The sequence below is a fragment of the Ambystoma mexicanum genome, chromosome 6q, assembly GCF_040938575.1.
Source record: "Ambystoma mexicanum isolate Mex_15411 chromosome 6q, UKY_AmexF1_1, whole genome shotgun sequence".
NCBI classification, from domain to species: domain Eukaryota; kingdom Metazoa; phylum Chordata; class Amphibia; order Caudata; family Ambystomatidae; genus Ambystoma; species Ambystoma mexicanum.
This window is the reverse complement of record NC_090937.1, coordinates 2034884-2061463: the sequence shown is the minus strand read 5'-3', so window position 1 is coordinate 2061463 and position 26580 is coordinate 2034884. Positions and strand designations below refer to the sequence as shown.

The following is a 26580-nucleotide window of genomic DNA, read 5'->3' as shown; positions in this document are numbered from 1 at the left end:
ACCTGTTTGTGGCTGGATTCTCTTCAATGTGGCAGCACAAGACCGACCTCCAGATTCCTCAGTCTGGTGACAAAAAGCGGGACAATGGACGGGATCTTTCAGCAGCAGTCACAAGGAAGTACCTTTGGCACGGATTCCTTCAGCTTCTCTGGTCAGTCTGCGGTTTTGGCACTTTTTCTGCAGCACCAACAAAGGACATGATTCACCCAGTCATTCTTCTTCGAGTTCTGCGTCTGGTGAGGGACTTGGATGAGTCTGTGTCTCTGGAGGATCACCTGGCGCTGAGCAAAGACTTGGATGGATTTGGCCTTGGCAAGATGATTCTCTACAATTGGGTCAGATGTCTCCTGGTATTTGCGGTTCGCCGCTCTGGAACGCCACATCACCTCGGTAGATGGCTCAGATTGTAGTTCGTCTCAGGGCTGGTTGGTCCTACCAGCCAAAGGCAAGGAGTCCTCGCATAGAAAATGGGGTCAGGACAGTAATGGACGCTTCAGTGTTGAAAATGTTCTGCGTGTGTCTATGCTCATCTTCAGTTACTTCAGTTTCCAGTGGTTCACTTGCCTTTTACCTCAGGAACCTCACCTTTTTTTTCAGTTTCAACACACTCCTCTGCAATCTCTCGCAGCAGTTTACAGAAAGGGGTGGGTGGCTCTCCAATCGCGATAGGCAGACACCCAGTGGGAGCTGGTTCCATTCAGGAACTCGGGTAGATAAAGAGCTGGGGTGTGAAAAACTCCTCCCCCACTTCCTGCCTGACGAGACACTGGAGCTTACGTGGCGGGGAGACCCAAGAGTTGCCGCCAAAGGAAAAAACGCGCGCGTACACAGACCTCCCCCCTGCCAGAATGGTGGAAAATGGGCTAACTCAGCAACCACGCTAGAAATGGTGAAAAAGAAGGGAGCCGCCAAGTTAGTACTTGGGTAACCTATTGTTTATAACCAAGACTGTGAATAGTCTCCGGTAAAAAAAAATAGCACACTGGTTGGCAGAACACGTCCACTGCCACCAGCCATAACTAAAGGTTGTCTGACTAAAGTGACAGGAGCAGATTGGGGGGGCGCTTTGGGGGAGATACTTATCTCCATGCACTCCACATACAGTGGTGTGTGCCATTCTCAGAATATAAAGTTTTTAGGAGAGATACAAAGTACCTCTCTATCCTTGAGGACAGTATTACGGCTAAAGAAATAATCTTAAAGGGGAACCCAGAGAAACCAAAGGATCCCAGCAACATTGCCCATAAGGTGCTCTGTGCTACAAAAGTGAAACACTGATGCTTTAAAAGAGATATGGAGGAAAGTAGAGTCCATAGAAAATGGTAAAACACAGAACAGAGTTCCAAAAGACGGAGCCCATTAGAATGAATGAGTGCAAAAAGGCTCCACTCATTCAGGATACATAAAAACAGGCCCAGAAGTCAAGCAAAAAGTGCTGGAGAGGTCTCACTAGGAGTGGGGATGAAGCATAAAAATGATCTCCCTAACATTAGTAGGAATAGCAGGATTCCGGCCAATGCAGGTCCGTGATCAAAGGCAGTTAAAGGGGGGCTTGCCGAACCGACAGACCACAGGGACTCCGGGTTTAACCTGCCAAACTGGTGCCTAGATGTCGTTCTCAAGGTGCCAGTTCCCAAAAAGACTGCTGGGGAACAACTAAGGCAGCTTTGAGCAAGTCTCCCTTTGCCTGTGCAGTTTCAGATGCAGGACGAAGTGAATTGAAGTCTGGACCAATAGCAGTCCCACCAACCCAAAGAAACTCAGCCTTCACATTAGTGATACCCACTGGTCAGGATTGAAACCCGCAGGGAGTATGGCTCAAGGAAGCATAGGAAACCTGACCAAGCAGATTCCAGGAATTCAATGTACAAGACTGGGTACTAGCAGAATGCAATCCCATGACAAGGTATGGTTGAGGCAACCCAGGCATGTTAAATCAAGGAGATGGGGTAAGACAATTATGAAGTCTGGGATTCATTTAGTAACTGGAACTGAACATAGATTGCAAAAACGTTCTTTGGAAACCCAATCATTAGTTAAGAGTCCTGAGGAAGAGCTAATGGCTTGAAACACGTGTCAACTCAAACGAACAATAAATCGGATGATTGAATTCATAATTATTTAATGGACTGGATTATTGAATAGTGATGTGGGCGTTGATTGAAACCTATTCTTTGAAAGTGTATTGGTTTGTTTGGGGGACAACCACATTATCTGGTTTATCTGCGACACTCTACATAAGGAAATACTAGCCACTAGCGCATAGAAAAGGTTTGGTTCCCCATTGAATGTTTTTTACATGGCACCATATGCTAAAGAAAATGATGTAGGATGTTTTAGTAGGTGGGAGCCCAACACTGACCAAGGGACGTGTTGCCCATTGTACCAAAGTACGATAGCCATTGCTGTATGAGGTTCCACTGAAAATCTGTAAATTGGCAATGCAATCATTGTAAACATCTTGGTGAAACACTGTTTTGATGTAGATGCTTAATGTGCTAATTCCCCTCTACCTTAGAGACCCCCAGCAACTTTGTTGGATTTTGAGGACTTGAAGTTTTAACCTGGAGAGAGTGAGGCCCTTTTTCCCCACTATTAGGTATTTTAAATGTGATTTTGAACTGTTTCTTTTGGTTATGGAGTCTGACAAACTTCATATGCATCTTTTACATTGTGTCACACAACACCTTCAGTGCAGTGGCACAGAAGTCTTTCAGATTTCCCAAAGGTTTAAATACCTTCTCTTGGATAAACGGTTTCTAAGAGCAGTGACGTGAAATTGACTTTACTTAAGTTTTACCTTTCTAGACCCAGCACACACTATCTTACAATAGGGTGCTGCAGGGATTACGTAGTATCCCCTTTGTCTAGCTTCTCATGTAACAATTATTTTACCCTTTCCTAAATGGCTGGTGGCAGCGATTTACTTGTAAGTACAGTGGTTTGAATTTACCCCAGGCTGCGTTCACACCTGCAGTAATTTTTGTCAAAATGGCCCGGTCTTCTTTTTTTGTCAAAAGGTCCTTCTTGAGATTTACTCTGCGTGCCAAACCAGGTTTGGTCCCTTTTTTCGTTTTGACTTTGGCAGTATTTACGAGTGAAGCCTGCCTCTGGCTCCAGGGTGTTTGGCGGGGTCAGGAAGTGAGGGAGGTGCCTGAAACTCTGTGCCTAGTCTCCTAGGAGACCAGAATGCACTCAAAGGTGATTGGCCGGCTGGCTGTCCGGCAAAGACTGCTTCCCTGCTGTGTGATTGATAGCTAGGCTGGAATGAATGGCACCTGCATAAAAGGCAAGGCTTTTTGGCTTGGAAGGCAGAGATGACCACTGGACAAAGGAATCCGAAGAAGACCCTGAAGGAGATGCCTGCTGCAACTCCTGGACCGTTGGTTTGCCCGGTGAAGCCCTGCTGCTGTGCTGAAACTCCAAATTTGTTTCGACATAAAAGCCCCTGCAAGGACGACTTCTCCCTTTTTTGAGTTGGTGGGACCAATCGACTCCAAAGTAAGCCACCTGGACATCCTCTCGGAGCTGGTTGAAATTCCACTGCAGTTGCTGCTGGAACTGAATAGCCAAGGAGAGGAACACCAGATTGTGTGCGTTGCTTTTAAGCAGGCCAAGAGCTCCAAGAAGATCCTCCGGACTCCCAGGAAGCAGGACTGACCGAGCCTGAGCCCCCTCAACAGAGTTCGGTACCCCAGATGCAAGGAAAGCCCATCTTGAGACAGGAACCGCAGTGTTGCTATTTGCGGTAGACGTGAGGAGCTGAAAAGTGCCACTTGTTTGAAGATTGCTGGTTGCGAGTGGTGACCGTCCCTTTGCAGGAGTCCCCAGAAGTCCTCCCTCTTGTCCCCACAACTGAGGCCCAGGAACACCAGGATCTGCAGAGTTGCACAGGAACAGAAGTCATCTGCAGCACTTTTCTTCAACCGAAAGGTACTGTACAGTCTGAGAGAACTTGCCTCTTGTTGTGCCAACTTGCTTGTCCTTGTTGGAGAATTGTCTCGGTTGTCTCTGTAGAGGTGCTAACAGCTTCTTTATCTCACAAGCCTAATCGGCATGTGGCCCTACTTTGAATTTCTTCTTATTCTACAAAGACTTCTAAAACATTGTGCAAGACTTTTACTTAACTGCAAGAAGTGCTTCAGTTCACCTTGACTTTTGCTAACTTAACATTGGCTGGCCTGGCTCCCTGAATGAGACTTCTCTCCTCTGCTTAGGTGTTGTCTTCCTTCCAGGAAGGGGTTAACTAATTTTGCATTGGGTTTACCAGAAGTACTTGCCTGCTTCAGAATATTTGTGTGATCTCTTGTTTTGTTCTGACCGTTTTCCTTTGACCTATTCCTAAATCTGATCCTAAATGCAACAGTGATATATTAATGTCCCCATCACCCTAACTATTGACGTCACCCGAGTGTGTTGGTAGCATCTGTGTGCCATCCCAAATGGGTACTTACTGATTTAGAAATATTAAGAGTGTGTATTTTTTAAGTGTTTGAGTTACTATTATATTGCCCCTTCTGAAGAAATCTTACTCTGACTGTTAAATAAAATAATAGTTTAATCAAGAAACCTTGTGCGTAAGTGTTTATTTGAATACTTGTCACTGAACTCTAACTCCCCTACAGCTCACATTGACCCCTCTTGAGATGAGCCTGGCTGCTCATCACGCAACCAACCTGTGTAGTACAGACTTATACCAAAGGTTATGTTCCTTTTGCCAGGAGGTCAGGGTTGTTGTAGTGCACCCAAAGGGTACTGCATACAATCTTGCCTAACAAACCTTAATGAAAAAAAATGAGTGTGCTGGAAGAAGTTACTCATTTGTTACACATTACTTCAGTTTACCAGCTGTCGCCCATTGAGTCTTTAAATGAACCTGCCAGTTGGACAATTCTTTGCAATCTGCCAGAACTGATCTAAAGATGATTTTGAAAGACATGCAGGTGCGTGAAAAATGAGAGAGCACGAGGTTACCCAAAAAGATCAATTAACAAAGCCGACAGAACAGCGCGCTATGCAGATCTTGAGGCTTTGCCCCAATGAGAGAACACAACCAGACAATTTAGTTTGTTAGTAGTTGTTCTCATGCGAGTAATGTGATTGAAAAAAAAAATCAATTGGCATTGACATTTGGTAAAGATATCTGACCAAGCACTGCCAAATCCCCTTTTTGCTTTCAAAAAGACTAAGTACAAAACAAATGGTACTGAAAACCTATCGGAATCTTGAGAAACACAGGACCAGCAGTGGTGAATATGCATCATTTGATTGGGCATTACCTGTGTGGTCCATGTGTAAATCGTCGTCATAATGAGTTCAAATGGGAATTGAGAAATGTCTCATTGTCAAACCAAACTGGTTACAGATGCAATTAAATGCCCATGCTTCTGTTTATACAAGGGATGACCACCAGAAAAATAACAAGAATAGGAGAACATTGTTCTAATTTGTGTAGGAAAGACGGCAAGCTTGTGGTTCAACATATTTTGGAAAATGGTCATAACCCCGAAATGGAGTGGTGGGTTGTTGAAAGTTTCATTGACCCAAAGGGGGAGGTTAACATAGAGTAATTGCTTTTGTTTTTAAATAACAAAAAATGAATTTACCTCCTAAATTCACACAACTGTTATGAACGAACAGGTGCAATGGTTTAGTCTGGCAAGGAACTAAAAGGTTTTGCATATGGACATTAAAGAAACTGTAATTATAAGAATTTGTTTTACACAGCAGGAAAAGGATCTACAATAGAAAACAAGTTCTGAGAAATTGGTGCAGGTTTATTATACAGAAGAATAACTCATTGGGGATGATCTGTCAAGAATTCTTGTAACTTGTGACGTTTAGTCATTTTTTTTTTAGACCAATTCATTGAAAAAAGTGCAGTTGTGATGGAGCTTGCTGCGCGCTCCTAGCTTCAAAGAATTGTATTTTAGACTCATTCAACATTTTAAGGAATTTAACATGAAAGACTAGGTGAGGTTGATGGGTGTCATTTTATATACTTCCAATTGTGAAGTATATCCTTGTTTGATTGGTTTGAAGGTGTTTGAGAAAAGCAATATGGCCAACATCAGACAGGTTTTATAAGAGGCGCGTTCTAGTGCCTTTAGTATGTTCGCAGTTGGGCAAAAATCATTGCCCTCGGCTCTAGTTGTGATTCGAAGAATATCTTTAGGTAATTTGTCAGGAGGATGGCCACCATTTAAGACACTTTGTATTATGACTTTTGAATCACTTGAACGGGTTTGAGGAAAGCAATATGGCTGACGTCATGCAGTATGCCTGACAATAGACTGGGGCGGTCTAGTGACTTCAGCCAGAATGAAAATAAAAAAGATGGCATGCCTAGTGACTGGCTGATGGATCGATAGTCGTCGGGCCGACGTCCCGGAAGATTGGTATTGAACGTGAGTGTAATACAGAATGAGTAATATGGGAGAGAGCACAAGTGTATTACAATGTTAAAAGGTCACTGTATACCTGTTTGAAGAGAATATTGATTCAGACCTATTGTCAGCAGTTCTGGAGAGAGAAGCTTAGTGCCATTTTGGCAGGAAGTTAACGAAATTAAATACCAGTGTAAAAAATTGTAGAGAAACGCAGTGTGATAAGTGTATTTTATGCTAATCCACATTTGCTTGAAATCATTTGAAATCCCTATAAAGGGAATAAAACAGTTTGGGAAGTTGCGTCCCATTTAAGTCCTTGAATTGATGCATTAGGGATGAGATGTATAATGTAGTTTTTATGAATTTTGTCCGAGGTTTTGGGAGTATATCATTTTTGTGAACTTTCAAATTGAGGCGTTGAGAAGTTGTTTTCTGAGCACTTAGATGGATTATGTCTAGGCACAGCAAGCGCAGAATAAATATTTGAATAAAATCCTTTTTGGTGGAATACATAATTCGGTTTTGGTGAATTTTTAACTTTAACTGAAAAGGTGTTTTCTGATACACAGCTCCCCTATTTTTGATAGCGCTTACTGTACTTGCTTCATGCTTTTTGCTTGCACGGAACTAGACCACAAGGTGTGCATGCAAGTTACAACCCAGATCAACATCAGTCAACAAATCATGAATCTGTACAACGACTAGACCATACACTTCACTTTTTTTGTAAGTTTGCCATTTACATGCAATTTTCTGTTTAAAACAACTTTGAACATTTGTCTTGGCTACCATTCTTCATATTAGCTGGAAAGCCAACTCAGTACTGAACTATTTGCGTTTTGGTGGCTAAATGTATATTAGTATGGCTTTCATAGCCCCGCGCAATGCTGGATATGACTGGTAACTGCGCAAGGCCCTCAGCTCAAGCTGTGGGCCGTTACTGGCCATGTCCGCCATCTCCACGTGTAAGACGTTTGCACCCAGGATTTGTCTGGAATGTACATGGTTTTTTTTATTCCCCTCTTGGGAGATGCCTGCTGCCAAACGCCTGAGGACGGGGGGGGGGGGGGGGTGTGATTGGGGAGAGTGAGGGGGGGGGTAGAAAATGTCCCCCACCATAGGGGAAAAAGGACTACGTCCCTTTTCCATTTCAATGGCGGGCGGAGTGGGAGGTGCACCGGAGCTCAAAGCTCCTGTCCCGCAGGTAAGTGTGGAGGGAAGGGAGGGGTTTTGTTCAGTTTGGAGGGGGGATTGGGGGATTGAGAGGCAACAGGGAGAGGCTTTCTTTTGCATACACACAAAAAAAATGCTGCCACCCAGGGAAGGGCCGCAGGTGGCTGAAAAAGTGGCCGGAGAATGTATATTCTCGCCAGCTGTTTAAACTACCCGATTGGCCAAAGGCACTTCCCTGAGTGCAAATGCCATATATTACTTGGGGTTCTCTTCTCTGGTTGCTGCATTTACTGTTGAACAGTTTCCTTTATTGCTGTTTGAGTTCAATTGTTACAAGTAGCTAATGGTTTAATGTTTTATGTTTTTAAGGTTAGTAAACTGGTTCTCCCACCATCTGAGCAACTTCCAATTCCGCTGGAGCTGGGAAGATTGGTAAGTGTCATTTTTGTTACTTAAAATATAAAATATTTTGTTTGAACGCTTTAAATTATTTGATGTAATTGTCTTTGGTTACAAAACATGTAAACCTAGTGGAAGACAATCCAATATTATAAAAACCTTCCTATTAACTATTTAAACAAATTAAATGACTAGTTACAAAATGACAGCCTTCTTGTAAGGCGATGTCCAAAAATGTAGGCTAAGATTATTTTCACAGTTCTACTTCAATGCACATTCTGTGCAGACACATTCAGTGGCACTGCACAGATGTCTACTCTGCTTTCATGTTCTGTGCTACAGCATGCGCAAATACATGCAAATCTCTGTGCCCGCCACATCTGTCAATTGGCAGGGCTACAGTGGTGGCCATCCTTTCACACCACTCATGTCCTAGCTATGGGCATTGCTCACAGTAGAAATGTCATTCGAAAACACTTCAGTGCATGCAATTTTGGATTCTGAATATAGAGCTATGGCAAACCTACAGTGACTCCTCGTACAAGGATTGGAATGTAAAAAACTCGGAACCTCTGAATGTGGCATCATTGGGGCACTTTACTGGCAATTGTCTGCGGGGGTAAAGTTAATTTGTAATTTAGAGGATATGCAGAGGTTTGGTCTAATTACATAGATATTCATTTTAAAAATGTATCTGCATTTACAAATATTAAAGATTGGCAGAAAGTACCCTTTCTCCAAACGGGTTCTGTAGACCGACATGAGAACAGTCATCAATTGTTGAAAATCAATGATCCTGTAGGTCATTGTTCTGAATTGCTTGATGTGCTTTGCACCCTGAAGTAAACTGCCCTGAAAATGGGCGCGTATGGCCGGCTGACCTACTCTGGATCAGACATTGAGGGAGTGCTGAGGGAGGCGAGAGTTGGTGTGCAGCTGCCTACTTGGACCTTGTTAGGCAAGATTTGGAGCAATACCCTTTTGGTGCACTACAACAACCATGACGACCTGGCAATAGGAACCTAACGTTTGGTTTAAGTCTGTACTACACAGGTTGGTAGTGTGGCTGAGCAGCCAGGCTTATCTCAAGATGGCTCAGTGTGAGCAGTAGGGGAGTTGCACAGAGATCCACAGTGACAAGTATCCAAACTAACACTCAAGGTTTCTTGTTTAAACAAATATTAAATTAACAGTTTGAATAAGCCTTCAGAAAGGGCAATATATAAGTAATACACAAATACACACTTTGAGTTTCTCTAAATGAGTAAACACCCATTGGGGTTGGCACTCGCACTTCCTACACCCTCAGGTGTCTTAAATAGTTGGAACACAGTGGACATTAATATATCATTGTTGTATTTAGAGCAATACTGAGAAGCATGTCAAAGAAAATGGTTATAGAATAAAACAAGAGATCACACAATTATTCTGAAGCAGGTAAGTACTTTTGTACCCCCAAATCCAAAGTAAGTTTACCCCTTCCTGGAAGGAAAGGTAAAACACGTCAGAGGAAAGAAGTTATTCAGGTAGCCAGGCCAGCCAATGTAAGTTGGGCAAAAGTCTGAGCTCAAGCACTTTTTGTAGGTGAATAAAAGTATTGCACAATGTTTTAGAAGTCTTTGTAGAAAAAGTAGAATCACTGTAGGGACACAAGCTGGAAGGTTTAAGAGGTAGAAGATGCAAGCAACTCTACAGAAGCAACCAAGATAAGTCTCAACAGAGATCAAGTAAGGCTACAACAAGAGGTAAGTCCTCTCAAACTTTATTGTACCTTTGGTACCCGCTGGCTTCTGTTTCTGTGCAGCTCTGCAGATCCTTTTGTTCCTCGGCCTCAGTCGTGGGGACAAGAGGGGGGGACTTCTGCAACGGGACGGTCGGCGGCACAAACGGAAACTTCTATTCAGCAGTACTTTACTGTTTAAGCTCCCCGCGTCTCAGCAAATCGCACCACTGCGGTCTCACGGATACCACTCTGGACTTTCCTCGCATCTGGGGTCCAGCACTCTGTTGAAGTTGCTCAGGCTTGGCCAGTCCTGCTTACTGGGAGTCTGTAGGATCTTCCACATGCTCGGGTCCGACTTAAGTGATGCATTCCATTTGGTGTTCCTCTCCCTGGCACTTAGGTTCCAGCAGCAGTGGAAGTACAGCCAGCTCCTAGAGGATGTCCAAACGAGTTCACTTTGGAGTTGATTGGTCCCACCAATTCAAGGGGAGAAGTCGTCCTTGCCAGGCTTGTCTCGTCAAGGTGAATTCTGAGCTTTAGCACAGGAGCAGGGCTTCACCGGGCAAACCAACTGTCCAGGAGTTGCAGCAGGCATCTCTTCCAAGTTCTTCTTCGGATTCCTTGATCCAGTGGTCGACTCTGCCTTCCAAGCCATAAAGTCTTGCCTTTTGTGCAGGTTTCTCACATATTCCAGCCTAGCTGTCAATCACACAGCAGGGTGGCTGTCCTTGCCGTAGAGCCAGCCGGCCATTCACCTTTGGGTGCATACCTGTAACCAAGCGGATTGAGCCCAGGGAGTTTCAGGCACCTCCCTCACTTCCTGCCCCCGCCAGACATACTGGAGCCACAGCCGGGCTTCACTTGTGAATCCTGCCAAAAACCAAATGAACAAAGGGACCACACCTTGAGATTTACTCTGTGTGCCAAACAAGAAGGACCTTTCCAGCAAGAAATGGCGAAAAAAGATCGGACCATTTTGACAAAATGGGCACCCATGGGTTCTTTACTGCAGCTGCAAACGCAGCCCGTTGTAAAAAGTCCCAATGGTAGTTAAAAGGAAACCACTCCCACCAGCCATTAAGTGAGGAAAGGGTAACATAAAAATGGTACATGAGAAACTGGACAGGGGGGGGGGATACAAAGTAACTCCTCCAGTACCCTATGGTAAGATAATGTGTGCAGGGTCTAGAAAGTTACAAGATGTAAGAAGTCAATTTCACTTTACTGCTCTTGGAAACAGAAGTTTATCCAAGAGAAGGTATTTAAACTTTTGGGAAATATGAAAGACTTCCCTGTGCCACTGCACTGAAGGTGCTATGTGTCGCAGTGCAAAAATGATGCCTATGGAGTTTATCAGACTCCCATGCATTTTATTGTTTCTTTTGCATTTTGAAGAGTGGGGAAAAAGGTCTCGCTCCAGGTTGAAAATTAAAAGTCCTAGAGTCTAGCTAAAGTGCTGGCGGTCTGTAATATAGAGAGGAATTGGCACATTTCTGAGAATTCTCCCTAACAGACCTTATGTGCTCTCTCCCCACCTGCAGCCTCATCCTAGTGTGGTGCAGTTTGTTTCGACGCAAATTTCTCGGAAACCGTGCAGCCTAGGTCCTTGAATGGGACTTTGAGCTTGGTTCCTCGTGTCGAGACTGGTCCCTCTATGACCACATTGATAAGTCGATTTCAGGCATCAGTCTAATATGTGACGGTGCTTAAATCCGTGTTAAGGGGTGGGGTGACCAAATGTCATATAGCCAGAAATGTCCGGAGGGTTCTAACCGGTAACAATGCAAAGCTTGGTCCAGATAGGTGAAATGGTGTGGAATTGTATAAGCAACAACGCTTGGCCAAGCCACAAACCCACAAAAAATGTTAAAATATAGAAGATTAAAACACAAAGAAGACAAAGATATTGCATGAGATGGAATGCATCTACTAAATTCTTAGTCTTGTTTATGGTAAATTTTGATCATCTTTATTGAACTGTTTTTATCAAATGATTGCTAGAATTACTGATAAATCTGATTGGACCAGTACACAGTGATATTTTTTGGTGAGTTAAGGTCATGCTCAAATTTGGCAGTATATAATTTTGCCTTTAATGGTTTTAGCATTTTTCCCAAGATCTTTACGGCTCTGTGTAGCCTGTGATATAGGCAGTAGATTTTTTCTGGTGTCCTTTTGCCTACTTATGATGGCAGTGGTTGAGCAATCCAGATCAATCTTTCAGGCATGGCAGTGATCTGAATTAGCTGCAGGGTAAGTCTCGACTGAATCTCAGAGCAGCATGAGTGGCACTCAAAGCAAAGGTGTTCCAATTCACTTTTTTTTTCCCGCGAACGTTGACACTAGAGCTAAAATAACATTTCATGCTATGATACTGATTGGACACTGAAAGGTTTCCTTTCAAAATAAAAAGTAGATACGCTTGTGAAGATGAGCAAAGTTCTGTAAAATCCTTTGAGCTATATTTTTCTTCCTCCGTGATGAATATTATTTTGGAATCTGTGTGAATAAAATAAACGAGTAATCTGATAACATGTTTTTTATCATTTACATTTTTATTAAAGCATATAGCATGTAGTACCACAAACATTTACTGCCTCATACATTCTGTGGCCAGCAATCCATTACAGCAATATTTATCCAATTTGTAAGGCTCCACATATTGCAGTTGGTACACAAATCTCGAGATGAGGCGTAGAGAACAAAATAAATTGAAAAAACACATGCAACATTATCTTAATCAAACTAAATAGTGTGGAGGTCAGTTTAGCTTGAATTACCAAGTATAGATGTTATAGGAGCGAAAAGGATTCCATCTTGAGCGGCTTATGAATACCAGAGTTATGAATCACAAGCGAAATTAGGGGTCCCCATAAAACTAGAAATTGCGCCACGCCTACCCCCCACCCCCCATTAAGTGCAAGACCATTTTTGCACCTAGCGGCCACAAACCGCGCGCAGCATTCGTTCATATCTGGCACCAGTGGACTTCCAGTTTTTTGCTACCACCTATAGTGCAGCTACCAGAAAGTGAGTTGTCCACCTGGAGTTTTTAGCCTCCAGCCTGTAGTGCCTAATCGCCTAGCAACACGACCTGTGGGTCTAACACATGGTCTACTCCACAAATATACACAAGTGTTTCAAGGTGCAACGAGGCAAGGGAGGGGGAACAGACAGAAGACGTTCAACAATCCTACTAGGCCAGGTGTCATTCTGATCGTGCATGGGAAGGGGGAGCGGACAGTGCAGTACATGGGATAATAAAATAAATAAGTAAAAGTATGGCCAGCAGGTGGCAAGTGCAAGGGTAAGTGCAGACATCAGGTGTGAAGTGCTGGTAGTGGGACTGTAGTGATACAGAAAACGGCAGTGGAGTGGGCCTGAGATCAGAGGGTGGCCAATTAAACCAGTGCAGTTTCAGCATCAGGAGAAAAAGCAGAAGCAAAGAGGTTTTGAGGTGCTTCCGGAGATGATTCTCAAAGTTTCAGGGAGGCTGTTCCAGAGGGAGGCCCCAGCCGAAGAAAGATCTACCGCCAACTCATTGCTTGGAGAAGCGACTGACCCCTGAGGGAGTTGGAGGCGGATGAGCGAAGAGCTCGAGGAGGAAGATATTTAGGAAGAGAGTTGAAGGTATTGAGGCCCAATGCCCCAGAAGGCCTTAAGGACAATGCAGAGGGTTTTGAAACTAATCCTCGCAGCCACTGGGAGCCAGTGCAGAGAATTCGGTCCTGGAGAGCTACAATCCCTGGGCCTAAGGCCAAGGACGAGTCTTGCAGTCCTGTTCTGGATGAGTTGCAGAGGGCGGAGAGTAGAGGCAGGCAGATTTAGAAAGGGGCTGTTGCAATATTCCAGCGTAGAGAGAACCAGAGCTCTGGAGATGGTGAGCTTCTGGGGGAAGGAGAGGAAAGGAAGAATACCTCTGAGGTGCAGCTGGTAGTGTGACTTCTTAGATGTCGGAGATGTGAGGAGAGTGTGGAGTCGAAGATAACCCTGAGGTTTTTAGCCTCACAGATGGGAGCAGGAAGAGGGCCAAGAAGTTGGCCAGAGTGACTGGAAAGGAGGGAGCGGGTGTGCTGATGAGAATCTCGGTCTTACTGGCATTAAGGCAGAGATCATTGGCAGCACACCACTCCTAGATGGTGGACAGACAGATGAGAGGGGGAGAACAGGTGGCTGAGGGTAGCATGAAAATGAGCTGAGTGTCCTCCGCATAGCACTGGAAGTTGGGGCAGAGCGTGGCAATGCAGTGGGCAAGAAATGCCAAGTATTCGTTGAACAGCCAGGGAAAGATGTAGGAAGGACCCAAGTTGAACCTCGGAGGGTCGATCAGAGGAAAGAAGTCAGCCATGCCAGGGCCTGACCGGTGATACCCAGGCTATCACAGAGAAGGTTGAGCAGGAATGCATGGTTGACCGTATAAAAGGCAGAAGAGCGATCAAGTAAGATGGACACAGGGGGGTGTTGGAATCAAGGTTGGAGAGCAGGTCTTCACAGATGTCCAGGAGAGCTCTGTGCTTCTGACGGCTCTGAAGCCAGACTGATGATCATGGAGACAACCAACGGATTCAGTGTGAAGATTGAGCTGGGAGATGGCCAGCTTTTCCAAGAGTTTGCCCAGGAAAGGAGTGGTGGAGATTGGGTATAATTAGTCTGGCAGGACGGGTCGGCAGAGGCATTTTTGAGGTGCACAAGGGGTGCTTCAGGAGGGAAGGGAAGACTCTAGTGGCGAAGGAATGGTTGCAGGAGCCAGCGAGTCAGTGTGATCCTTGATGGTTTTGGAGGAACAGGGATTAACCTGTTTTGGCGAGACTTTCATAGATCGGACTTGTCTAGAAACCTTGTCTGCGGAGAACAGGGAAAAGGCAGAGATTTTAAAGAGTTCAGCCGAGTTGTTAGATGCCGGCTTGGATGTGAGCTCTCTTCTTGGTGCAGACAGAGATCCGGTATTGCCTTTGGAGCAGGTGGCAGCAAGTTTGTCATAGGATGTACATGAAGCACGCCATTTCCTCTCAGCCACCCTGCACTTGCGTTTAAGGGTGACGAGGTCTGAGTCGTTCCAGGAGTTGCACTTGGCTTTGGGTTTCAGGCGGATCCTCATGACAGGGGCAAGAACATCGAGAGTATCAGATATAGCAGAGTGGAGCATGGAAAGGGCTGTCAGGGTGTGAGTCGGCCAAAGGGGGAGGAGGAGGGAGTCAGAAAATGGCGGCGAAAGCCTCAACTGACACACGCTTCATGGGTCTAATGACTGAGAAGGTGGGTGGCAGTGATGGAGTTGGCTTGGCCTGAGGCATAGAGAGGGTGAGCTGGGAGGAAACGAGAAAGTGATCGCTCCAGGAGAGAGGATTGGTGAGAGGGATAGAAAGGGGAAGGTCTGAGATCAGAACATGCAGTGCGAGTCGGGCCAGAGGGGAGAATAGAGGGTGAAAGCGTCTCAAAGGTCAAGTCCAGAGGAAGGATAGGAAGCATCCAGGTGGATGTTGAAGTCTCCAAGAAGGAGTTGTTGAGTGGTCGAGACTAGGAGGGAAGAGGAGGGGTTTGCCCACTCGGAGAGGAAGGAGATCTGACCAGATGGCCGGTAGATATTAGCCACAGTAAGGGAATGGCTAGGAGAGAGCCTGCAGACGAGACATTCTAAAGAGTAGGCCTGCGTAGGAATGAGAGGCAGGAATCCACTCGAAGATCAGGGCTATAGCTCCCCCCCCTCACCCCCCCCCCCCCCACCTCCTGCCCCTCGAACGGTTGGACATAGGCACGGAGAGGATCTTGTTGCCATCAGGGAGGAGAATGTCAAAGCTTGTGACAGCTGGCCGTTAACCATGTATTGGTGAGACTGAGGACATAAAGATAAAGTTGCTCCAGAAGGTGGCAGATGTCGGTGGAGTGTTTGACAGCTGAGCGAGAGTTAAGTGTAGCAATATGAAGAAGGATGCTGTCCTTGAAAGACTTCCGGGGAGGGTTACAAATCGGAGGTACACCCTGCAGAGGTGTAGAAGAAGCCTGTGGGGGGGGGCAGAAAAGGAAGGAGCAGAGGGCTAGGTAGCCAAGTAGGAGGCAGCAGGGGGTGGCGAGAAAGCCATTGAGGGAACAGCAGGAGAAGACAGGAAATTGATGAGGCGCGGGAAGCGCCCATCGAAGAGCAGGTTGGCCTGAGGACATGTACCAAGAGTGTACCATAAACATTAACGATGACCTTGGATTGGAAGGAGGCCAGCAGTGTCTCCCACTGGGTGGCACCATTAATGGGAGAAGAAGAGAAAGAGAACACAGATACCATATGTAGGGTCCATAGGTCTGGTGAGGGAACGACAAAGAGGATGTCGCTGAAAGTTTGCCTGAAGGAGGCACTGGTATAGTTGTCGGCGATGGAGAGGCCTGGGTTGGAGTCCAGGATGTCCTTTTTAAAAACGTCTTCCTACCAGATTTAGTGAGGAGAGCAGTATAGTTGATAGAGAAGCAGTTAGAGAAAATAGGAGAGACAGAGCATCAGGGTAGGTAGGAAGAGGCAGGAAGAGGAAGGGAGAGAAGGGGAGAACACTAGGGAAGGGGACCCGGGCAGGGTGCAAGCAGACGAGACAGAGGCGAGACGAGTTGAACAATTGGACAAGGGGGCAGACGCTCAGATTTAAGACTATCACAATGCAATTTTAAAAACAGGAGAAAAACGCACACCTAACTTTGAGTCTGCTAGGTGGACAGAGGTAAGCGGGGTAGCATGCAGGCCAACCCTGGTATGTCTGGTCACTGGCTTCCCCTGCTGACACCTGCAGGCACAACCAGGAGCCACCTCTATGGGAGCCTTTAGTCGCAGGGGCTGCTGGGCAGAGGGCTGTCCAGGGAGGGACAGTAAAGGGTAGCAAGGCCGCCAATCAGGGGAGGGGTGCAGGGAGGGAGATGGGAAGGGGAGAGGCTCTGCAAGCGGTTTCCTCGCCTGAAGTCCACGAGGAAAGAAGCGAGTCAGGCTAATGGGCCATGTCCACCACCTATGGAAAAAGGTGCCTGGAGCAGTTCATCCCTAACACATGGGGGGGGGGGGATGGGGTAGGAGCGTGGGGTTCATCTTGTGCAGGCTCTCTGTGGTAAGGTACCATCTAAACATTAATGTAAAGCTGTTCTCCTTTATTTGAACCTATTTTAGACCATTTACTAGCCTTTCTACAAATATTGTACTAAGTCAGATCTATAGTCTTCCCAATAGCCTGCTCCCATCGAACCATATACATATGAGGGGGTTGAGACGTGTTGGAATTTAACACATATATATCTATATCTGAGGCTTGTGGAATCTGCTTTGATCACATGCTGTGCATAGGCCGACATCTAGTGGACGCTGCAGAGTATTAGTTTGTTTTTCGAAACTCGAAAACGGGCCTCGACCTAGGGCGTGTTGGTCATACTATCCCTAGTGTGAAATCCATGTTGGGCAGAATTCCGTGCAGTGCCCTTAGGGACCACTACACACAATTAAGACCACAGGTGGCAATACACGTTTACCGTTGGTACAAGCCTGTACTACTATGTCAGAGTGGTAGCAGTGGCGGAGCAGCCAGGCTTATCTCAAGAGTATGAGCAGTAGCAGATATTACACAAAGGGACCACAATTGCTGTGACTCAAGCGAACACTGACTCAAGGTTTCAGGTACAAAATAGAAGTACATTTATTTTTAAGCCATCAGTTATAAACACAACACTTCTGTTAAACTTTAAATAAAACCACACGTTAAATAACCTACAACTAACCCATTCACTTTGTATGTCTCAAGGTAAGTACCCTGTGTTTGAATGAACCAGTATTATGAACAAAACACGATGCCGCGAATACGGTTGCAATCACTTTTTGACAGTTAGGTTTACTAAATAAGCGTGTATCCGTGACATGAAATGCTACCGGGGGAAAAAACACACTTAGCACCTGAGATACGCAGAGGGATTTGGAGGCAAAAATCACAGGCAATATTTTGGTTAGGCAGACAGAATCGAGAAACACTCAGAAACAGGAGTTCAAAAGTCAAAGGGCCGGAGCCAAGTTCAAGTGACACGGAGGCCTGTTGCCGAAATCACACCGTTAGTTCACAATTCAACGTAGCAAAGAGTACTTTGATATTGTCAATGTTCGGAAGCAAAAGTTATAAGGAGGGAAGGCGAGGGCAAGCCTTGAAGATGAAGAATGGGATTCACCCAGTTTCCTCAAGCAGAACACAGTAACTTATTCCATTGGTGCAGCTGGTGCTCTGGCAGTTGTTCCTGTTGGTTTCCCACAGACACACGATTCCTGGAGCTTCGTTGTGAAGTAGGTCGTCTGGAGGGGGTCTGCACCACACAGGGATGAAGCCGGCAGCAGCGACAACGAATGAAAGGTGCGCTCCTTAAAAACAGGAGAGGTTCGTCAGGTGGCTATCCGGACCACTACAGCAGTGTGCAGCGATTTTGACGGTGACCTCTGGCTGAAGATGAGCTGGTTATCCCCACTGGGCTCACGGGAAGAAGACTCCGGACTGGATCTTCTTAGTCGTTGAAGGGTAGATAGCTCAGGACTGCAGCAGGGCTTCGCCGGGACGGGGTAGTTGCAGCAGCTGTAGTTCTCTGCTTCTCTTCGGTTCTGTGTAGTTCCAGTGGTGACTGACTTCTAGCCCAAGAGACCTGCCTTTTTATGCGCAAAACCCCCATTCACACAGCCTGTCTGTCAATCACGCAGCTGGGGGGTTGTCCAGCCTGGACAACCACCTCAGCCAATCGTGGCAAAGTGCGACTTTGGTTTCTTAGGATACCCTGTGCAGGAGGTGACTACACCCCTTCCTCACATTCAGTCTACATACACACCCAGGCGCCAAGAGGAGGGCTTCTCTGCAGAAACCAGCCAGAAGACGGTGAACAAAGAAGGCAAACCTGGTTTGCCGCGCAAAGTAAAACACAAGAAGGACTTTAAGAAAAAGAAATGGCGAATAAACCCAGCCAGAGCCAAAAGAAATACTATTTGGTCAAGCGGGTTTATGATTAAGGCTGCTAAAATAGCCAAAAGCATTACCACGTTCATCTAATATAATCGCGGTAGAAAAGTTAGGGTAGGTACCACTGCCACCAGCCAAGTCTAAATGTTAAGAGCGAAACCATGCTCAGGGAGGTACAGACAGAAAAGGGGCACAGATTAGCCCTTTCCAGTAATCCATGTAAGATGGGGTGTACTGGGTCTGTGGTAAAAATGACTATGTAAAGTAAATGGCAACTTTACCTTTCTCTGGGGGACAGTAGTCCGCCCCAGTGAAATGGAGTCAGAGGAAAGTCTTAAAGACAACCCTGGGTTACTACACTGAAGGTGCTGTGTAACCCATACAAGAACAGGGGCACCTGGAGTGGTGTGCTCCAGTGCCCAAGATCACACAATGAGAAACACATTTAAGAGTGGAAAAAGGTTGCACACTCTTACCATGTGGAAAAAAATGAACTCCAGAAATCCAGCAAAGCTGCTGGGGCACTCACTAGGTGAGGGAAATTAGCCCTTGAAGGAGAATTCTCCCTAACAGTCCACTGTACCCATGATCCCTCACGCGTGTAGGACCCTCGGATTGTTTTTTTCCACCATACTTGTCGGAAGCATAGTTGCGGAGTTCCCTGGCTTTCAGCCCTTTTGTCATAATTAATCTTAAATTTCCTGTTCTTTAAAACCCACGTCGAGTTTCCGAAGATCGACACCGGTCCGAAGAACAAATGGCCGTCGAGACTGCACAACAGACTTTGGTTCCCGGAAGGCCTCTGGCCTCGGACCTGCAAGTAGGGAGAGTGAGGGGTGGACATACTCGAACTCGTTTATTTCCTACATACACTCGCTCGCTGCCATAGACTAACATATGGAGAGTACTCCATTTAAATTCTGCCCCAAGTGCAACTGCAAGTTCCCTTGGGTAGATAAGAATACTTGTATTGTGTCTGCCTAGGGATCACCCCGAAGCTAATTGCAGAGCGTGTAAGCTCTTTAAAGCTAAAACACTAAAGGACCGCTCCACTAAATGTTGGGCCCACTACAGCAGGCAGCTCGAGGCCATGGATACGGTGGGTTCCTTCAGTGATGGCAACAACGCCGCTGTGTCGGACGGCGAGGGGCAGGGGCGTCGATAGACACCCAAGCGTGAGTCCCCGGCCTCGGAGAATTGTCCGGCGGGGCAGTTATGGGGACCACACCCGGCGACATGAGCGCTACACACTCTACTGCACCTAAGCACACTAACCCCAGCCGAAACTCGACACGCGTGTCGAGCGATCGGAAGAAAGACACAAAGAGAGCAGTCCACAGATACGGTGTCCTCTGGGCGTTCCAGGTCGAGAGCGCCTCACGACACATGGCAACTGTCCACGATTGCCAAGGGTGCCTCGCTCCCCAAAGTTGGAGGTATAGTCGTCAGACGAAACCGACCTCTATCCCCAAGCAGCACGTCTAAAGTCTGCTCCGGCAGTCCTTTCCATGTCTGCCTCTGATTCTCGATGCACGCCCTCTAAAGCTACGGAACCTTCCCAAACTACCCCCGAATCTCGGCGCCAGGCGTCAAAAGATTCAGAGATGGCCAAACCATCAGGGAAACATTCCTCTACCTATGGTAAGGGGAAAACAGCAGAAAAGGTCATCGGAGACAACATCTGCACCCCAGGTCCAGAAGGACAAGCATAGATCTTCAGATAAAGATGAATCTAAGACCCCTGTCACTAAACCTAAACTTATCTGTCCCACTCCACAGGATATGGGAATAGAAGAGGAACCTCAGCAAGAAGTATTCTTCCCCAGTTCCAGGGTATGGAGCGCTGATGACATCGACAGGGTGATGACAGTCTTCTTTAGCTAATTTCTATGAGAAAAAACCCAGATTATTTTCTGAGCTATCAGAGTATCACTGACACCTCTGCTCCTTCAGGGTCCAAAGATCCTGAGCCTCCTAGTAAGAGACCTCGTAATGAGACTCCAGCTCAGGGTCCGATTTCAGACCCATTCTCTATTTGACCTTGCCATCAGTATGCCAAAGATCCAGACATACAGATACTGGACGACCAAACGGGGGTTGATTATTACGGAGACGACTAGGACCAGGTTGAGGAGGAGGTAGACTAGGCAGAGGGCTATAATCTAGACTCGCCTATTCCTGAATATCCACCGGTAAATGACTCTCCTGGGGATAATCAGCCATTACTGAATGAGGTCTTAGTTAGAGCTGCACAGCACTTTCAGATAGACACTCAAGGGGCTCAAGAAGAGAGGGACTTTGCAGAGGAAATGATGGGGACAAGAAGTCCATCACCCAAGCCATACCAATTCTGAAGTCTATCCAATGCAGAATTGACACCTCCCTCCTCACCCGGGCAGTCAACCCCAGAATTGAAAAATTATTCAGGGCCGCCACTTCCGACCCACTATACATAAGGGGTCAGATTAAGCCTGACTCATTGGTAGTTACTACCACCAGGAAAAGAGCGGGGAAACCTCTAGCATCATCTGAAGCTCCCCCAGACCAGGAGAGCAAAAGGATATAAGGTCTAGTAAGGAAAGTGGCCAACACTTCCCAGGCAAGAATCGCAAATACCACCACTATGCTGGCAAGTTATAATTGTCACCAATGGGAGCAGGTAGCTGCCCTGATTGCCTCTGCACCAGAACCACTAAAGGGCCAGTTAGCCCAGATTGCGTCGGAGGGTAGATCGGTGTCCGGGTGCATTCTAAAGACGACTTTTAACGCAGCAGATAATGCAGGCCAGCTCATCGCAGAGAGCACTCATCAAGAGACACGCTTGGCTCAGAAAGGCAGAGTTTAAACCCGAGACCCAGGCTACTCTTATCGACATGCCAGTGGAACCAAATGTCTTGTTTGGCAAAGCGGTAGAGGAGGCACTTAAAACTGCCAAAGAGGAATAAGATACCCTAAGGTCCCTGGGGCAATTAACTAACAAACTCACGAACCAAAGAGGGAATAATAATTTTCTTCGCTCACGTGGCCAAAACTCCCAGAGGGGTTCTAATACTGAAAGGGGCAAGGTACATTGTGGATTGGCAACCAACAAACTACCCAAAGTTACGCCAGAGGTAACAAGAGGGGCTGTGGTAGAGGGAGAGGCAGCCCAAGTAGAGGCGGTAGGCCTCCCAGCAAACCGTGACGCTCCGGGTTCCTTCCCATGCATACCCAGTAGGGGGGCATATTTCCACCTTCACCCAAGCATGGGAAGGGATCCCCTTGGACAGATGGGTGCTGTCCAGTGTCCGCGGGATACTGCATCAAACTGTTGGAGCGCCCCCGCAACTACCCTCCAAGACCAAAAATACACTCCCTGGACCACCAAAAGATCCTCCTCGAGGAAATCGTCAATCGTCTCTCCAAGGACGCGATAGAACTCGTCCGGGCAACCAGGTAAATGAGGGTATTTATTCAACTTACTTCCTTTTGCCAAAAAAAGATCTGACCATGCACCCAGTATTAGATTTGCGCCCTGCAAACACGTATGCCAAACCACAAAAATTCTGCTTTACTGCACTACAAGAGGTAATCCCTCTAAAAAAAAGGGCATTACAAGGCAACATTGGATATGAAAGATGCCCATTTTCATATTTCAATGTTCCCACCGCACAGAAGATTCTTGCGTCTTAAGATAGACAACCAGCACTACCAATTCAAGGTGCTGCCCTTCGGAATAGCCTCGGCTCCAAGGGTATCACCAAGGTACTGGCGGTGGTGGCGGCGCACCTATGCAGGGAGGCAATCCCAGTGTACCCTTATCTGGACCACTGGCTCATTACAGGGGAGTCCCCCTAATTTGCAAACTAAACATCCAAAGAACCATCATCCTCCTCTTCCAATTGGGCTTCTCAATCAACGAGAAAAAGTCGAGCCTGGTGCCAAGCACCTCACTACAATTAGTAGGAGCTGTCCTAAATACGCAAGAGGGGTTGGCCTTCCCATCAGAGGAAAGGATTTGAAATTTGTTGCTGCAAATTACTCTTCAGGCCGGTCGCCAAATAAGGGTGCGCAAAGCTATGCGTTTGCTAGGCATGATGGCATCTTGTATTTACCTGGTTCCCCACGCGCGCCTGCACATGCTACCCATGAAGAAATGGTTGGCGAAACGGTGGTCTCAAGCAAGTGGTCAGTGGGACGATCTAGTGGTTGTTTCGTCAACACTAGTACAGAGCCTTCGCTGGTGGGCAAGAGAATCTTACGGAGGGGAAACCCTTCTACAATCCAGACATACAGGCCGTTGTCACAACAGACGCCTCCCTGGCAGGGTGGGGAGCTCACTACCTTCACCACACAGCTCAGGGTCTCTGGTCTCACACAATGTGGCTCAGAACCATATCAATCTGCTAGAACTTGTGGCAGTCTTTGGAGTGCTTCGGGCATTCTAACACCTCCTATCCAACCAGTCAGTGCAGATACGAACAGACAGCACGACTGCAATGTTTTACTTAAACAAACAAGGGGGTGGCACTCGTTCTCAATCTGTCCAAACTTGCCCAGAAAATTTGGAAATGTTCTGGGGCAACTCCACTCACTAGCAGAAGCTCTGAGCAGAGATCTCCTCCCAGAGGAACACGAGTGGCGACTACACAAAGAGGTCGTAGGAGACCTCTTCTCTCAGTGGGGTTCCCGCACTATAGACCTAGTTGCCACAAACGAAAACAGGCAATGCCCAAACTTCGCATTCAGGTTCCCCCCCAGCCAGGCTCCAAGGGGAACGCCATATGGATGAATTTGTCAGGGACACTTGCCTACGCTTTTCCCCCCCAACTCCTCCAATAAGGAAAGTGTTGTACAAGATCCACAGAGAACCGACGACGCTCATCCTAGTTGCTCCTATGTGGGCGCGACAACCATGGTATCCACACGTGCGCAAACTTGCAGTGTGCGAACCCATCAAACTCCCATGCTGGTACAAATTACTCTCCCAGCATGAGGGGCGAGCAGTGCATCCTCAGCCCAACTCAAAATTGGCAGCATGGCTTCCGAAGTCATACAGTTCGGCATCTCAATCTACCACAGAGATGTATGGTTATCTTGAAAGAGTCAAGAAAACCGAACACTAGGCACTGTTACTATGATAAATGGAAAATATATGTAATTTAATGCCAGAATAAGCAAATCAACCCAGTCAATTCTACTCCTTCAAACATTCTAACCTATATGGTCCACTTACTGGATGCAGGGTTAGTGTTTAACTCGCTAAAGGTGCACATGGCGGCTTTGTCAGCCTACGCCACTTCCCATAACAAGGTCTCATGGTAGAAGGTACCAGTCATCAAAGCTTTCATGGAAGGGGTAAAGGGACTCCACCCTCCAATTTCTAACCCACCGCCAGGTTGGGACCTTAATGTTGTACTCTCTAAACTCATGGGACCTCCCTTTGAGCCTATGCACAAGTCTAATATCAAACACCTGACTTATGGAAGTGATGGCTACTAAGAATGCAGTCTTATAAGAAGGGTCAGTGAAATCCAAGCTCTGTCAGTGCAGGATCCTTTCTTTGGTGTGCTCAAAGACAAGCTGGTTTTACGTACTCGCCCTAGGTTCTCACCTAAATGCATCTCCAAATTTCATGTAAACCAGTCATTTGAGCTACCGGGTTTCTTCCAGGAACCCAACAGCTCAGCTGAAACTCCACTCACTAGATGTGAGGAGAGTGGTCCTCTACTACATGGACAAGACCAGACCGCTAAGAAAAATAGATCATTTGTATGTCTCCATAGCGCCAGGCAGAGATGGTGACCGCATTTCTAAGAATGCCATCTCTAGGTGGATAGTCGGATGTTTCCAACTGTGCTATTCCCTATCAGATAAAACTGTCTTTTAGGCCCAGGGCTCACTCCACAAGAGGTACTGGAGCCACTCTGGGTTTAATTGCGAATGTCCCCTTACAGTATTTGCAAGGCAGCTACATGGAGCTCTGTACATACTTTCACTCAGCACTACTGCATTGACACCCATTCCAAGACAGCTACACAAGTGGGACAAGCGGTTCTAAGACATTTATTTGCTCATGAACCTTCTCAAATCACACCTTCTGCCGGGTACCCCTCCACACACTTACTGGGTCTGATAAGACGCTATTCACTTAGATCTGAGTAAATGGAAGCACAATTTGTCAAGTACCAAAAGTGGGGCCAAAACGAAACCCTTCCAGTAATCTGGACAGATGTACCCAGTCTACTCCAGCAAATGCTTTTTCAGTGTCAATAGATAGAGGGCCATTTCCCGCTTGTACCTCTGTACCCAATCAAGGACATGACAGTACAACGAATATTGTCAAATGTTTGTCACCCCGGGTCAAACCCAGTTTGGTCTCCACTCACCACTCCGGTGAGCACTGTAGCTAAGTGTGCACCAAGATTTTTTTTAGTAGATGCAGGAGTCGTAATTGAGCACCGCAATAGGCCTAAATAAGGAGCATAGGGTCAGATTGTTGCCCTGCTTACCTATTAGTGAGAGTGTTGTTTCCCCTCATAGGTGTAACAATCCATGTAGAAGTGCTGTAATCCCGCCCAGTGCCTTGTTAACAGGGAGGGTGCAAATAACCTTTATTTATTATCCTCTAATCTGAAGGAGATGCGCATCCCGGGTAAATGCATCATGTTGAGCTCCGTTAAGGAGTTGGCTGTGAAAAATGCTGTATAATACTGTGACAATATACGCATTTTGGCAGTTTCATAGTCCAGTTTAGTTGTGGCATACCTCAGATTGCACTTTCTCTGGACCTTACGTTTGTGTGCCAAAATATGCTATGCTTTATCAGAAGCGCTATAATAAGTGTTTAGTTCTAAGCAGTTTAATATGTCATCCGCCCATAGCGTCTTTAGTTCTGACCTTGCTACTTGTAGCTGCCTGTAGATCTTCATAGAACTATCCGTTTATATTGGGCTTCCCACTCTTGGACCCTCTCTTCAGCCTGTACCTATTGGGCTATTAAGATCTTTTTATTTACCGAGGCTAAACTAATTTGATGCCTCGCAATGTTGGCTTTTGGGCATACTATACAATCGCCACAAGGACTTCTGGTTGATTATCTTGGAAATAGTGTGATCCCGTCAGAGGGTAGTAAAAAAAAAAACGGCATTGGCTAGAATCGAGTCATTTAGTTTCCATAAGGTGGTATTCCTAATGCCTAACCCAAGGGTATCTAGCTGCAATGTAATGGGGGATTGATTGGATACCAATGCCAGTGCGATGGTGGCAGAAATGATCGGAGTAGAGGTTGACAAACCAAAAAAATAATGAACTTAGAGTAACTGTGGCAGACATGAGAAAAGTGAGAATTGACATGTGCGAGGATGACTGTTTCTACATGGCCACTAAATGCATATCCACCATAGCCTTCTTAAGGGAGATAGTTTTCGATGCTTCAGATCTGGTGCCTGGGCATAGTCCATCCCTGCATCCAGCATAACATTAAAATCGCCCTCGATCAGAAGCTGCCCCTTTTGAAACTGGGCAGTATAAGGGAAAATCTGAGCACAGAACAAGTCATGCTGTCTATTTGGACCATAAATAGAAACCAGAGTTAGATCCTTGCCCCATCCGTATATGCAGACCCAGATATCTGCCCTGGGAATCTCTTACAGCTTTCATCTTCTCAAAGTGGTGGCATTTAGCTAATAAAATCGCAACCCTGACTTTCTTCTGATAAGAAGACTGTTAATAATGGTGGAGAAACTATCTGGGGCGTAGCCTTGGCCTGTCCCGCTGTGAGAAGGGTTTCCTGAAGGAAAGCAATATCAGCCCAGAGATCCATCGATTTAGTTAGCACACTTCCTCTTTCTCGGAGTTCAACCCTTGAAAATCCTTCCAAATTATTTCATCCATCCCATTGATTTAGTCCCTCATAACCTGCCCCCGATCCTCCCAAAGCCTCGGATGTCTGGGTGATGCGTATGTC

At 46.3% G+C, this 26580-nt stretch overlaps 1 protein-coding gene across 1 annotated transcript in view; it reads left to right on the top strand.

Moving 5' to 3' along the window:
• Positions 1–26580, top strand: part of NCBP1 (nuclear cap binding protein subunit 1) — a 1187216-nt gene that overhangs the window by 394965 nt on the left and 765671 nt on the right. Inside the window, exon 13 of the mRNA XM_069630359.1 lies at positions 7932–7994. Coding sequence (XP_069486460.1) covers positions 7932–7994 — 63 coding nt within the window. The remainder of the gene's footprint in view (positions 1–7931; positions 7995–26580) is intronic.